The 15812-nt window shown below is 39.4% G+C and overlaps 1 protein-coding gene across 1 annotated transcript; it reads left to right on the plus strand.

The window, feature by feature from the left end:
- The first annotated feature begins 211 nt into the window (after positions 1–211).
- LOC102219608 (neuropilin and tolloid-like protein 1) lies at positions 212–15616 on the plus strand. The gene is made up of 10 exons (XM_023335047.1): positions 212–333; positions 484–549; positions 1242–1376; positions 1449–1697; positions 7432–7473; positions 8297–8424; positions 9603–9831; positions 11258–11371; positions 11473–11617; positions 14419–15616. The coding sequence occupies exons 1-10, from the start codon at positions 306–308 to the stop codon at positions 14933–14935; spliced, it is 1653 nt and encodes a 550-aa protein (XP_023190815.1). The 5' UTR covers positions 212–305; the 3' UTR covers positions 14936–15616.
- Positions 15617–15812: the final 196 nt, after the last annotated feature.

The following is a 15812-nucleotide window of genomic DNA, read 5'->3' on the forward strand; positions in this document are numbered from 1 at the left end:
GCAGTAAAACGGCCTGCAGAGGTGGCGGCACAGAAGAAGGAGGGTAAAAAGTGAAGGTTTGTGTCAGAAAAGTTAATCCTTAAAGCTGCCGGGAGAAAAAGGGAGGGCTGGCCGGGTGGGTGGATGGATGGATGGATGGACAAGTGTCCGCTGTCTGCTGCTTTGGCGCATATTATGCATGGTAAGCTGAAAGGCGCAACGGTATGTTGCATCGCGCAGAGACCGACGAGAGGCGACGCGCCCGCGCTGCGCAGCAGTTTCATGGAGCCATGTGAGACACATCTGCGCATCTTCGGGACTCTGTCATGGCGCACAAACTTCTGCTGCCCATCGGTGAGTTCGCTGAATGAGAACATATAACCTCTGACAGAAAAAAAAAATCAAGTGCAAACCATCTGCGAAGACTCATCAACTGCTGCTCACTTCCTGTTTCCCCCCTGCTTCTCTCGTTTCTCCTTCTTTCTCTCTCTTCTGGCTCCCCAGCGATAGCAGCGAGCCTCATTCCACCTGAGCTGTGTGGTTCAACAGCAAACACGAAAAAAGCTCAAGGTATAACTTAGTACAAGTATGCAAGTTATTACAGTTTGATGCAATACGTTTGATGCCTCATTTTGCCTCATTCAAAGAAATGATTTCTCTATTAATGCTCATGTTAGAAGCACTTCCTTGAAGAAGAATGTTTTTCTACTTTTTTTAAATTCGGATAATTCAATGAAATACCCCCAATGTAGGGCTGGTGTTGTAAGTCAGGGGGCCTAAAGGGATTTAAAAAGGTTGTGGTTTTAATCCTGTTCAGTTCAAATTGAAAAATACTTCATCCTAAAGGGAAATGAAATGTTGTCGTATCATCCAAGTATGTTGAAAGAGTCATTGTGAATTGTGATGATGTGGTGCAGGATGAATCTCCGACAGCAGTCAGTCTTGCAACGGCTCTCAAGAGCTCTCTGACCGAAGTTACGTTTTATTACCTTGTAGGAGTAATCACTTAGATGATCTTTTACATTTTTTTTTTGCCTTGAATAAGTTTAAATACCTTTAAAAAAGACCGTAGATATGTACTCTCGAGGAAATCCACGAGAATCTCACAGCACCAACTGAGATTTTAGCAATCTGTCTTTTTTGTTGTAAATTAGAATTTTTAAACAAATCAAAACTAAAATAAAAGTAAACACGACAAAAAACGACAAAACCCAATTCGATAAAAAAACAAAAACAACCTAATTCTTATTTTTTTTTGTTAGTGAAAAACAACTCAGGTGTGACCCCTGCTGGACAGTGTGGAACATGGGTGAAGGAGCCCAGTGGAGGGTGCTTCACCTCTCCAAACTACCCTGAGAAATACCCACCTGAGAGGGAATGCATCTACATCATAGAAGGTGAGACACAACGACTGTCCCATCCTGCTGCAGATCTTCCCTCCCACTCTTTAAACGGTCCCTCTGCTGCAGCCTCGCCTCGACAGTGCATCGACCTGTTCTTCGACGAGAAATACTCCATTGAGCCGTCCTGGGAGTGCCGATTTGACCACATCGAAATCCGCGACGGGCCCTTCGGGTTCTCTCCGATCATCGGCCGCTACTGCGGGCAGGAGAGTCCTGCCTATGTCCGCTCTAGCGGGCGGTACCTCTACATCAAGTTTGTAGCCGACGGCGAACTGGAGGCCATCGGGTTTTCAGCCCGCTATAACTTCACGCAAGGTGAGCAAGAGCTGGAGATGTTTTGAGGTTGCCCTCTCGCAATGTGAGCTTGTTATGTCGTAGTGTTGAGCTGTGACAAGGATCGACTAGCGTAGGTTTGGGCACAGTCACCCATTGTTAGAGTATAGTGACCTTAAAGCCCCAATATCAATCGTATTCTATTGTGTTTTGTTGCATAGACCAACTCTCGAAGCAATACACCACTGTGAAATGGGAGGAATTGATTGTGTTGTGCATTTGTATTCAGATCCCTGAGTGTTACAATGTAGAATCACTTATACTGAAAATGCTACTTTAAGTCTTGTGAGTTATGTCTGCCATATTTGCAGTAGTTCCTCTCCGGTCAGACTAGCTAGAGAGCATTAAGATCAATTTTAAAGCTTCTCAATATCCAGTTGCGAACAGGCGATTTAGGGTGTTTTCACACCTTGTAGTTCGGTAGACTCAGTTTGATTAGGCACCAAATTTGCGACATTTTACTAAATTTTCAGCTGGTGTGATTCAAGTGTCAACAAATAAACAAACAAACCAAAACCTTTGGGAAAAGCCTTTGGGTGGCGCTGCAGCAATAACTACTGGAGAAAACGACATGAAAACCTCTGAAGGTGACACAACTTAAGAAAATTTAAATATATATTACATATACATATATGTATATGGGGAGCGGCATCAGATTTAAGCGGTTGTAGAATTTCTCTTTTGTCTTTGGCAAAAGACTATGAGCCATTTTTTCTCCGCTAGCGTCAGTCAGGAGCATTTGTTTTGATTGAAATTACCCAGAATGCCTTGTGTCCACCTCCTGCTATTGCTGGGTTTCAGACACGACCCGGATGACGTACAAAATTCAGATGGAGGGCCGGAAGGGGATTTCTCCGGTTCAAAACAAAGCAAAATTGACCACAACCAGTACGCTAATGCCCTAAATAGGCTGAAACAGATGAGGCTTCTTGAAAAAAATACCCGTATATTTAGGATAGGATCCGTATTAACTCTGTAAAAAAGACTTATCTTATAACCTTGAGGATTTACCCGCATCGAGGAGATCTACATAACTAACTATCTGGAGCTGCAGACCTCATATTATACCACGAGCCAGAAGAAAGTTTTCAAAAGCCTGGAGAATACAATTATTTAGTTTCATTTTGGATCAACCATTTAAGATCAAAAGAAGCATTAAATGGCTGTCAACTTGTTTCTGCCGGGTGAGTAGTGAATTGTGTTATTTTAAGTAATTAGTCTATGATAACAATGCTATCGCTAACAACAAACTAACCCATGTTATTTCTATGAGCTTGGATCTCATGGTAAATCATTTATTTAGCTTCTGTAAACCCAAATTTATACTGGAGTTGTCGTTAATGTTGAGTCGTTGTAGGGCGTTGGATTCAGGTCCAATGTAGGTCAACCATTAGCAGCGATCTACAGAAACTATGAATATAGTTTGTGTCCAGACAGGAAGCATGTGGGGGAACAGTCACAGCTCACTGTGACTGTATGGCTGGGCAGGTTATATTTAGTTCATTTAGCATTTTTATTTATTCTTTTGGCATGAAAGTCCCACTGAATAAACATTATATTTTCTGTCCGGGACTCGGCACTGAGTTAGCTGCTAGCAACATTAGCACTCCGAGGACAACCACTCTAGAGCCTAAAAATAATATATCTTACCTTACATACGAATGCTTGTCTTTCTAAGTGACTGTCCAATAAAATATCTAAACATACAATTTATAACTCTGGCAACCCTCCTGATTTTAGCTGTAGATTTTTGATCCACTTTTCTCCTCTTTTTTTTCCAGTAAGTTTTTAAAATTTAACCCCCTTGTGACCAATTACCTTCTAAACACGAAAATCACGTTTATCTTTCTCTCTATTAGAATGGTTGGAACAGCATTTTAATGTCTAAAGTGTCTAAAGAAATAAATGGGCTGCATTTACTTCCAGGCCTCCATCTGCATTGGGTGACGTCGGTGCTACGTCATCTGAAACCCAGCAATTGGACTGGTCTCTGGTCTGCTTACATTTGCAAGTAGCATTGGAACTGCGCCAGAACTGCACCAACCCCAAACGAACCGGACTTTGTAGGCAGATGAACTGGAGTCCGATTAAAGCCTCCTTCGAATTTGTCTGCACCCATCTGCCATTTTCCCCTCCTCACCTAGATAATGCACAATTACTTCAAAAATACACACCTTTAGAACATTATTTTGACTCTTTGAAGTTATTTTAGCTGTGGAAATCGTAATCGACAAGAATATAAACGGTCCTGCCTGTAGGATGTTGTGCTCTCCGTTTTGTTGTGCAGGCACAGCAGCTGCAGCTGACAAGAGCAGGGCAGCACAGGCATACACACACACACACACACGCACACACACACACACACACACACACACACACAGAGGCTCTTGTTCTGTCCGTCTGCCACGTACACACACACACACACACACAAGTTAATGAAAGCTTGTCTTCAGGGAATGCGGCTTGTCAGCGCTGAGCCGCGGTAGCAGCTTAAGGGTGTCCGAGGCAGAGGCTTTATTAACCACAGAGTTTATGGGCCACCTACACCGACAAGGGGCAGAGATTAATCCGCATCCCTCTGTCCATCCACCAGACTTATCTTTTTTTTTAGACTGTTTTTAAGCATTAAAATGTCTCTGCTACTGTTTTTGTTCCTTCAAGGGATTACTACAGCTAGAGCCTCCCTCAGTCGGTCCTGAAGAATTTGGTTATACGTGTCATGGAGAAGAGTTGAATATATATATATTTTTAAAAGATCGCTATCATTTTGGTGACTCTTGCATATTTTGAAAATTAATAAATACATGTTAGGAATTCCCTGAGATGATTTGTTCCTTTGAGAGGACATTTTGTTTCTTTTTTTTTTGTTTTTGGGTTGTGGGGGAGAAGGAAAGACTGGTTTTTGTGCATCTACATCACATGTAATTAATTGTTCAAGTCAAAAGTTAATCTGATCCCTAATTCCGGCCATCTCATGAGGCAGGAGAAAATTTGGCCACAGGCCTGCGTGCTTCATATCAGTTTGTCAACCAAAATGAAATCAAGTGTTTAAGTTGTTTGTTCACCGGCTGAGAGTATTCTTTAAAGTATTTTTGTGAAGAGTGCAAGCAGTGTAAAATGTTTGTGAATAATGTGTCATGGTCACGATGAAGTTGTGCTGAAGATGTGGTAGGAATGTGGTCAAAGCTAAGCCCTTACAAACGATTGATAAGCGTTACCATGATATCATCACCATAGTTTTTTTTTTTGTTCTGATGTGTTTTCATGTGTCATATGAGACACTTTGAAAAAAAGGGCATCTCAATATTCTATCCCAGCTGCATTATTCTGTGTGTGTGTTTGTGTGTGTTTTAGTATTTCTCACCTTCTAAGTTCCATCTTTCCAGCTGCTACGTTGAGCAGAACCACTGCTCCTGATGGGGCCCAAAGCCCAGAGCTGATCAAACCTGAACTAGGATTTTCCACACTGAGAACAGAAGCTTTAAAAAAACTATTTAAATCAGGGAGATTTTCCCCGATATCCATGAAAAATAGTTTTATCCATCCATCCGTCAGTCAGTCAGTCAGTCAGTCAGTCAGTCAGTCAGTCAGTCAGCATTATCAGGGTTGATCACTGGCCCTCTTTCAGAATTTGTTCACTCTTTTTGCTGATCTATAGTCAGGGTTTGTGCAGGTTTTCTTTTATCATCAGTTATTAAACATCTTCTCTGCCTTTTTTACCCTCAACCCATGCCTTTGGACATATGTCGAAAAATGGTGTCTTTTTAAATATTATTTCCTATTTTTAACACTTTGCATTCTTGTGTATACTTTTTTAAAAAACATCTACTCTTACATTCTCCATCTTTATTTTTATTTTTGTAAACCTACATAAGGACGAATTCTACTAAACGTCATGCCTCTTGTTTTTATTTCAGCCTTACAGTTTTGCTCTTCTTTTTGGCATAAATCCTCTGAGGATAAATTGTTGCGTCTCACATAGATGCGCACACACGCCCACTCCCACACCCACTCACACATTCACACACATAGACTCGCAGGAATAAATGTGAATAATCTGGCCTGGCCTGGAGGAGAAAGGTTAAGAAACAGAGAGGATTAATGAGAGTCGTGGCTGTTTTAAACCTCTCAGTCCACCACGTTACCTTTATAAACTCTGGGTTTTTGGGGGGTTTTGCGTTTTAGGTGGCAAAAAAATATATAGATGTGAAAAATCATTCTCCTTTTTCTAAACAGTTCTGTTACAGCACACAGTCTCTTACATCAACATAAGAGATGTTTTTTCTTTCTTTCTTTTTTTTCTTTTCAAATAAAGTATTTCATAAGAGAAGCCACAAGTACCAGTGATTTTTATCACCAGGTTGGTAGAAACCACTGGAGCCTAATCTATCCTCGACCAAGCTGGTCTGTTGAGATTTTTTAAAGCACAGAGTGTTCAGGACACAATATGTGTTCTCTTTGTGTGATTTTCTTTTTTTTTTACAAAGAGCATCAGGGTTTGTGAGTGTTTAAATGAGGCCAGCAGAACTGTGCCGCAGCGTCAGTATTAAAGCTCCGGCCAGCTGTGTGTTTCATATGCCTTTCAATATGCCTGGAGTATTACTGTTTTTGCTTCTTTTTTTTTTTTCCTTTTTGCTTTTTAATCTTTGGTCAGTGATTTTGTTTCAATCTCAATTTACTGCTTTACACAGCGCTAAACAACAGATGATATACATTTCTTGAGTTGACTGCACAATGAAATCTGTTATTGCAGTTACAATGTACAGAGCAGCGCATAACTTGAAGAGAAATGAAATATATAGAATACAGATAGCTAGATAAACTGAACTGAATCGAAAAGGTCAAGTGACAGTTACAATTTTCTATGAATAAAAATCTGAAAAGTGCGGCCTTACCCCTGAGTGAATGTTTTGTAGAAGCAACAGCTACTATATTTTCCCTCTGCATTGTTGAACTATAAACTGATCTTTTTTCCCCCCCATTCTCGTTTTTTTTTTATTTGTTTGTTAGCTCTTTTCCACAGAGAGTCACGGTTAGCAGTATGGCTGTTGCTAAGGAAACGCGTTGTTTTACTTTTTGCAAGATAAAACTTGAAAATGACCTGCAAGTAGTTTTAAGTTTGTCAAAACTGCCTAATCTAATCTCCTGGCAGATTAGATTTCATTAAATTAAAATTAAAAATGCAAAAAATTGTCGTTTTTTTTCCTTCCACTTTTTTTGTTTGTTTGTTTTGTTTTGACTGCATGATTTTTTTTTTTTTTTTTAAATAAAATTGGAAAGATCCAACAGACGAAAAGGGCTTTAGATTATTGCCTCATTGAAAGAGAAACAGCATTTTTGTTCACTCAACTTTTTGGGGGGGTAATCAGTTGTTTTCTATTTTGTCGACCACATTTTGTTTTACCACTCTTGACTTGCGGTGAGGGGCCGAACAAAATCATGGCTCCCAGGCACCCCCACATCCCACACTATCACAGGCAGTGCATCGCTTGCATAAAAGCCAGATGTTCTCCATGCAAGAGAAATGAAAAGTAAAAAGGACAACAAGTAAATTAAACATAGATAGACATAAATAAATCCAGAAGTATCCTGTGTCTCATACAAACATTTAGAGAGATTTATAAGGCTGTAACAGCGGTTCAAGGTTTTAAAGAATATCTGGATTCTTCACGTGTATACAATTTTTTCCCCCCTCAATTATTGCTCTCAATTTCAGATCCCGAGTTTGAAGGAATTGGAGAATTGTCGGCTCTACCAGGTGAGTATTCATTTTACCATCCAGGCGAATACAAACAAAATCCAACTTTCTGACTCTGGAGTATTTTTATTACTCAGCTTCATAGGAGATAAAGATCTGGGTTGATTCGATTTTTTTGTTCTTTTGCTACTATTTGCTATTCAGCCGCTTACTTTTCAAGCGCCTTGTCAGATGAGCAGTGACATGTGGCTTTGAGGACAAACCCACCTTTTGACGTGCAGCATCATTGTCCTCTAAATTTTTACTACATAGCAAACTTTGTGTTATTTTACCATGGCATCAATCAGTTTGTATGATTTAACGGATTAGTGAGACTTGGGATGAAGTGCTCATGTTGAGAAATTTCATGCTTTTCTTTTTTTTTTTTTAGCTTGAAGAGAAAATCTGTTAGAAGCTTTCCGATTAAACTGGATTAAAACAAGATAAAGATAATCTAACATATAATGAAACTTGTTGATTTGCTTTTTGTTCGGCCATTCTTTTTTCGGATTGGAGAATTTTTCTTTGTTACATTTTTTTTTTTTTGCTTGTTTTTGTCAAGTGGGTCAACACAGTTTTGTGTAGTTTGTCCCCGTTTAAAAGCGTCAGATAAATTTGCCATTTAGTGTTTGTGCAGCTGCGGTTTTCTGCTTACCTCTTTTTTCTTTTCTTTTTTTGCAAATTTCGATCTGGTTAGGCGCAGACGATTCCACATGCACCAACATAAAAACACTACCATCTATAATAGCTCTATGTTGGTGTATGAAGACTTAAATCCCGACATACTGAGAGCTTTCAGATCAGTAAACAAAGATGTTATTACAAATTTCTTTTTTTGACATAGCTTGTGATTTTGAGCTGAGTGGTCCAGAGGGCTTCGTGGAATCCACACAGATAGCCAAAGAGGGAAAGGCACAGCTGACTGAAGCAGTGGACTGCAGGTGGTACATCAGAGCTCCACCAAGAGCAAAGGTAGGCACGCTCCAGAGTATGTTCATTCATTGTAAAAGTAATAATAGGATAGAAAAAAAAGAAGATGTTTGGTAACACTTTATTTGAAAGTGTGTGCATAAGACTGACTTAACATCAGTGGCGCAAAAAAAGGTGGCTATGCAGCGTATGCTACGCATAGGGGCGCTGCACTAGAGGGGGCGCAAAAACGATGAGGGGACATTTTTTTCTTATAGTCAGCATTTTATGTACTTAGCTGTTTGTGTATGAACTGATCAATAACAGAGGAACAGCACTGATTAGGCGCCCCCTCCCTGTGAGATGTTCGCATCAAAAATATGTAGTTGTGCCCCTGCTTAATATCTGTCGTGAACATGAAGGAGTCTTCATGAATGTTTATGACTGTTGTTGTGAAGTGTCGTTCGGTGAATAATGACACTTTTAATGCAAAGTTGACACTTTTAATGGACGTTTAATGCAAATTTTAATATAACTTTGCATTAAAAGGGTCATTATTGACCAAATAATACAACATTTTCACTTTCTATCGACTTTTAATGCAACTTTTAGTGCAACTTTGCATTAATAGTGTCGTTATTTACCGAATGACACATCATGACAACAGTTGCTTACAATCAGGAAGACTCCTTCATGTTTATGTGTGTCATGTCAGTGTTATTCACACCCCCTCAAATAAAGTGTTACCAAATGGGCGTTATTATACCATGCAATAATATATATTACAAATAAATACAAATAAGTTACAAATAAATGTACCAAGTGTCTTTTGAAACTGATTAATGATATTTGTCTTTACAAGGGCGTAAACAGGTATTCAACATTTTTACTGTGGGTGGACTGTGATGTCTGACATGCAATAATTACAGTTCAAAAGATTGTTCCATGCCACAGTCTTAGAAGTGCTCCTTTTTTTTACCTTCATCTGAATGCTGGGCCACCAAAAAATATAGTTTTTGCCTTAAAAAAATAAAACATAGGCAAAAGAATATTGGCGAATTGACAGTTATAGATATGTTGGTTTCCCATCGACCACACGTGCAATTAGGAGGCGTGCGTGTTTCCTCCCCAGTTGGATTTATATCCTCGGAGCTCAGTCTGTGTGTTGGGCTTTTGTTGTGCGTGCTTTGGAGAGTTTCAGCTTGTTGGTTTGCCTTTCGCCCAATTCCCCTCCCCGCAAGATCTACATGCGTTTTTTAGAGTACGAAATGCACAACTCAAACGAGTGCAAGCGCAACTTCGTCGCCATCTATGACGGGAGCAGCGGAGTGGAACACCTGAAGAACAAGTTTTGCTCCACGGTGGCCAACGACGTCATGCTGGTGACCTCTGTGGGCGTGGTGAGGCTCTGGGCAGATGAAGGCAGCAGGAAGAGCAGATTCAAGATCCTCTTTACCACTTTCCATGAACGTGAGTGAAAGTCAATACGTGCACGAGGGAAAAATGCATTTGCGTGTGGTACAGCTACATTTTGCGTTCAATTTGCTTCTTTGATGAATAAAAAAAATAACAGGCATGTGTTCTTTGACACGATGTGTGTTTGTTGAAGTCAATAAATTGGTCCCACTAGTCAGTATGGGGCTCATTTTGGACCACGTTCAAAAAACCAAAATCTTTTGATAACATTTTTATGGTCTTTTCTTGCTTAAGCTTGATCATGTCTCTCTTCAAGAAGACATTACGGTAGTTGATCAATGTGGGCAATATTATAGCAATTTCCTCTTATCAGTAGTTTTTGTGATCTTATGCTAGTATGATGCCAAAAGTCCGGTTCAACCAATCACAGGGACTATAAGAGGGCTTCTTTCTTGTTCACTTTTTGACAGTGCTGTACACTGCGAAACATTTGAAGGTGTCTTAACTTGAAAATAAATGTCCACCTGCTGCCTTGAGAATGCAACAGGTGGACAAGAAAACTGGTTTGGGTTTAACTCAGAAATTAAAGTTTTTTTTTAATTCATCTTGAATTGTGAGTTTTAACCATGTCGTTATTTTACTATATGCAAGAAAGAAACTGCCCTCATCTAGTTAAAGAGCAAACATTTCTGTATTATTTTCACTCACAATTTCAAGTTAAAATGACTTGATTAACTATAGAATAATTTAAATTCTTGTTTTACGTTGCATGAACAGAGTTTCTGATATCATAATGAATTTAAACATCACAATGAGTTCTGTTCAAAAATATTTACTGTGAACAGGACATTATTCCCAAGCTTTGCAAACTGACAGCTGCATGAAAATGTGCGCTCTAAGACAGATCTATGTAACGCACTTCTGTTTCACTCACGGTGCCACACAGGATACAAAAATATGTCGCTAAGCGCACTGGGAATTAGTTCCCACTCCTGTCTTTTTCTTCTTTCAGTTTCTTTTTTTAAGTGCTAACCTAAGAACCCTTGTTTATTCAACTCTTGGAGGTTTGACAAAATGAACAAAAAGTTCACACAACGTACCGCTGCAAGTTTATCTTTCGCAAACCCACACATTTAGGTTGAAAATCAAAAACTCCCAAGTATTATTTGACTTAAAGAGCAGAATATAGTAGACGCAACCAAATGTGTCTCAAATGTTTTGCAGTGCATGTGTTCATCCTTTCATAAGAACCTGCTCTAAACTCAGTAAAATAACAAATAATAAACAATCAGCTCAAAGTTCTCAAAAAAGCGAGCTTTTATATGAAGCTTTCATATGAACATGTTTGTACGCAGTGATGTTTTTTTTTTTTTTAAAGATCTGTAATGGTGAAAAATAACAGAGTGAATCCCTGAAATAGTCTACTTAAATAGTTTGCCTTAAACTTTGACCTCTGCATATCAATCGTCTTTCGTCTTAGCTCCATGTGAAGGAGACACCTTCTTCTGCCACAGCAACATGTGCATCAACCACACCCTCGTCTGCAACGGCGTGCAGAACTGTGTTTACCCCTGGGACGAGAATCGCTGCAAGGGTACGCTGATGGTTTGAACTTGCAACGTCTTTCTTTCTTTCTTTCTTTCTTTCTTTTTTTTGGTTTCCGTCTGCTGAGCCGTGGTTTTTGTCCACTTACAGAGAAGAGAAAAGCCAGTATCCTGGACACGCTGGACAACACCAACCTCACAATCATCGGAATCACGTGCGGCCTGGTCGTCATCCTGCTCATCATTTCCGTCATCATTCAAATCAAGCAACCTCGCAAGAAGTACGTCATCCGCAGGTGAGGGATGAAAACCCCGTGCGGTGCGATTTGCTACCAAGGTGTTTACCACTAATAGCTTACTGTAATGTGGAAGTTACAAGCTAATACTTGCCAGAGGTGGGTAGTAACTAGTCACATTTACTGAATTACATTTGCTGGAGTAAGTTTTTTTGGGGAAAATTGTACTTTTAGGAGTATTTTTACTGTGCTGTACTTTTTACTTTTAGTAGAATAATTTTATTATGACGTATTTCTACTCTTACTTGAGTAAAATTTCTGGATTTTCTACCCACTGAATGGAAAAACAAACATGTTTTAAACAGAAAATTCACCACAAACAAACACACACTTTTGTTCAAGTTACCTAAGGTTTTCATATTGAAAGTAGCTGATGTGGACATTTTTTGATTTGATTTATTTTGTTATATTTTGTCTCTTATATGAAATATTGTCACCTTGGACCTTAAAATACCAAAATTTCCACTTAACTTCATATTTGATCCATCTGATGATGCCATTTTTCAACAACAAAAGATTAATAATTTGATCAGTTACTCAGTACTTGAGTAGACTTTTTACCACTTGAGTAATTTCTTGCACCGTTACTTTTTACTTTTATTTGAGTAAAAATATCTCCAAGTCCTCCTACATGACTACAATGGTTGGATACTCACTTGCTATGGTGTCAAGTTTTACTTTCACTGTTCCTGTCACGTCTTTGTTTGGTTGTAAACAAGCAAACGAAACGTGTGAAGCCAGGCTCACTGCAGACACGTATGAAACTCTCAGCTCCAAACCTTCATGAAAACTTTATTTGGTGACTTGAGGACATGAATTAATCACGATTCATCAGTGTCTCAGCTTCTCTCAGGGTACTTTTTATTAACATATTTAAATGCAAGATGACATTGCTTAAATTACATCTGCGCATCTCTTGAAGCCAAGAAAAGTATTAACAGATTGACGGCGACAAAAGGAAACCGCATTTTACCACCAGGGATTTGCTCCGACTTTGATCCAACCAAGCATGATGATGAGTCATAGATGTTTTCAGATCGTATTAAACGATCTGGAAATTGAGGTGAATGGTAATACGTGTCGACAGAAACATTTTTCTGTTATAATTTTTTTCCCCAATGGAGTCAAAATTATTATTTTTTTTATTTTAGCATACAAAATGGCTGAATTACAGACTTCCAAGTCTTCCCAAACCAAGTGGAACTAAAGAATAAGGAATGAGTTCTTTTCGTTTTGATGTGGAACAAGGGTCTCTCTTCTTTTTTTTATTCAGGGAAGTGGAGGTTTTTACAAAATAAAAATCTGAATTTCAGCTCCACCATTTTTTTTAATGAACACATGTTTTGCAAATGCAACTTTGTTGTTAATATAAAGCTCACAGGCCAAAATTAGACAGGGTGTTTTAATATTGATGGACGTTTTTTAATTTATTAATTCAAACTATATTAGCTTTTTAAAATTACTTAGTTGTGGTGCAATGTTTTTAAGAACAACATGGATTCATCTTCCAGGCGTCATTTATCAAATTGTACCTACTAATCTGTAATCCGACTATCAATCTACTGTAATTTGAACAGGGGTGCTGTCTAGTGGGGAAAGGTTATGACAATTCTAAGGGCCCCTGACCGACAGGGGGCCCTCTACAATTTATTTATTTATTTTTTGTTCCTAAAAATTGAAAAAAAAAATTGGGGCCCTGTCAATTATAAAATTAATGATATTTTATTTTCGAAGATTGTTTTTAGCAGTAAAAATTAAATGTTCCCACTCCCAGACCAAAAAACACACATCCATATTTGCCCTGAACCCCCCTGGACCTGCATGAAATGGTTCGTTCCTGCTTGGAGCTCCTCACTGTGTTCAGCAGTAGACAGTGGAAAAGAAGAACGACTGTGGCTGTTTCTATGCTACTAAGAAATATTATAAAGTCAGGTTTTTAAAAAAAAAAAATAGGGAGAGAGAGAAAAAGGCAAGAGTGTCAATTTATAACCCAGTTTTTCTCCAAGAGAGGTGGGTGAGATGATCAACCATTTAGCATAGTTAGCATAGCTACTATGCTATATTACAGGAAAATAAACAATTTTCCTGTAATGATATGTTGTTTCTCCACCATTAGCACATTTAGCAGTGAGTGAATGAAGTTGATTGACAGCCCTAAGACCCTCCTCCTGGTTCTGATTGGTTGTTTTGGTCGGAATGTTGCATTACTTTAGCCAGTAACAGCAGCTCAGGGAGGAGATTGATGGTTTTCACAGATTATCTGTCTCATAACAAACTGTCACGACATGCTGGCAGCTTTAACAAATATGGAGAAAACATATTTTTTATTAAAGTTATATACTGCAGCTTGAATAAAATGCAACTACATAGCATTTTTTGAGAAGTCTGGATTGCTTCATGTATATTTTGCATCTTGCCTATGACTGTTGCTCATGGGGAGAGACGTTTCAGTAATCTAAAACTAACAGAAAAAATTTAAGCAACCTACTTGCACACTGTATGTGGACTGTTGCATGTAAAATTCATGAGCAGTAAATATTGTGCTAGTTATCAGTATTGGACCAAAGAAAGCAAGGTTTTAAAATTGTGACGCTTTTGTTGGGTCAGATAGACTCAGACAACTGTAACAGCAGCTGCGTGAGGGGGCCAATTTAATTTTTTGTCAGGGGGCCCAAGATTCCTGGCTGCGCCCCTGAATTTGAATACGTAAAGGAAACACCAGGAGCCCACTTTCTTCCTAATCCGACCCGGACTGTACCTATCCTAAACGTTTTCTTGTTATTTTCATTTTGCATCCTAAGAGATGACTTTGACCCAGCCCTGCTCCACCCTGGTTTTGACCCGCCACACTACGAGCTCTGCACCCTGCGCCGCGCCCCTTCTGGCGACCTCACCGACGCCGCCCTGGCGGACGACTTCGACAAGTTCCACAAACTCAGGCGCTCGGAGAGCAAGTGCATCCGCGACCACCACTGCGGCTCGCACCAGGGAAGCATCCACGGCAGCCGCAGCAACCTCAGCCTGAGGGACGCCACCATCGCGCCCGACGGAGGGGCCGCCGTACCCCCGATGTCGCCGAGGCTGGCGACGCAGATGTCTCCGCACCTCTCTCACCACAACACGCCGGCGTGTCGGAGGAGCATCCTGGTGATGAAACACAGCTACTCGCAGGACGGGGCGGAGGCGTACAGGGCGGAGGACGAGGAGGATGATTTGATGATGGACGTCGGCCCCACCACCAGCCAGCACCACATGCACCACCACCACATCCACCACAGCACCCCGGGGTTGGACCGTACGCTATCTAACGACTTCTAATTTATTGCAAGTTAAAAAATCGGGTCATCTGCAATTAGTTTGCGTTGAAATCGACGAGAGATGTTCGCAGGGGAAAGTAGTTTGGGACTTATTGGCCCTTTTTCTTCTCAATGGGGGCTGAAAGTCCTGGAGTTTTTAAAACTTAGTAGATTCCTTTGAGTGTGTCTTCCTAACGTCCATGTTTGACATTCAGCGAACAGAAAGAGCGTTTAAAGATAGTTTTAATATATGTTCCCTCAAGCCAAAGAATTAAGTTCGGTTTTAAATACCACGCTGCTTATGGCACAAATGACATAAAAAGGGAAGAAAGTAAACTGCAACAAAGTTGGGTCAGAAGTTCTACTGGATCCCAGTTCCCTCTTTTGTTCCTGCATTTCTGCCCTGTTTATCTAATGGATAGGTATATACTGTCCTATTTATTATTTTATGAAGAAGTAAATGAATTGACATTTTTCCACCACCAAAGCAAAAACAAATGTTTTATTGAGTGCTAGATACTGTACCATATATGTTTTCACCCAATTGTTAATGGATTTGATTAAATGTTTGTTTGTTTTTTTCCTGAAAGCTAGCATGTCATTGTTCTTTTAATTTCACACTCCTTTTAATTGTGAAAGTATGTTTTATGTCCTTGAATTTCTACCACTTAAACATTCCAACATTTTATTACAACAATAAACGTTTTTCAATGGGATTCAATGTGATGAACGGAAATTAGTGCTGAATCATGAAGTTGAAGGAAAATGATATAATTCACTTCAAATATTTAAAAAAAATATATATATATATATATGAAGACGTGTGTGTGCATTTGTAATGGAATTAATGTGATTGGAAAAGTGTGATTGTGAATAGTCGTACACTTAGATGTGAGAAA

This window comes from Xiphophorus maculatus, chromosome 6 (assembly GCF_002775205.1).
Source record: "Xiphophorus maculatus strain JP 163 A chromosome 6, X_maculatus-5.0-male, whole genome shotgun sequence".
Classification (NCBI taxonomy): Eukaryota; Metazoa; Chordata; class Actinopteri; order Cyprinodontiformes; family Poeciliidae; genus Xiphophorus; species Xiphophorus maculatus.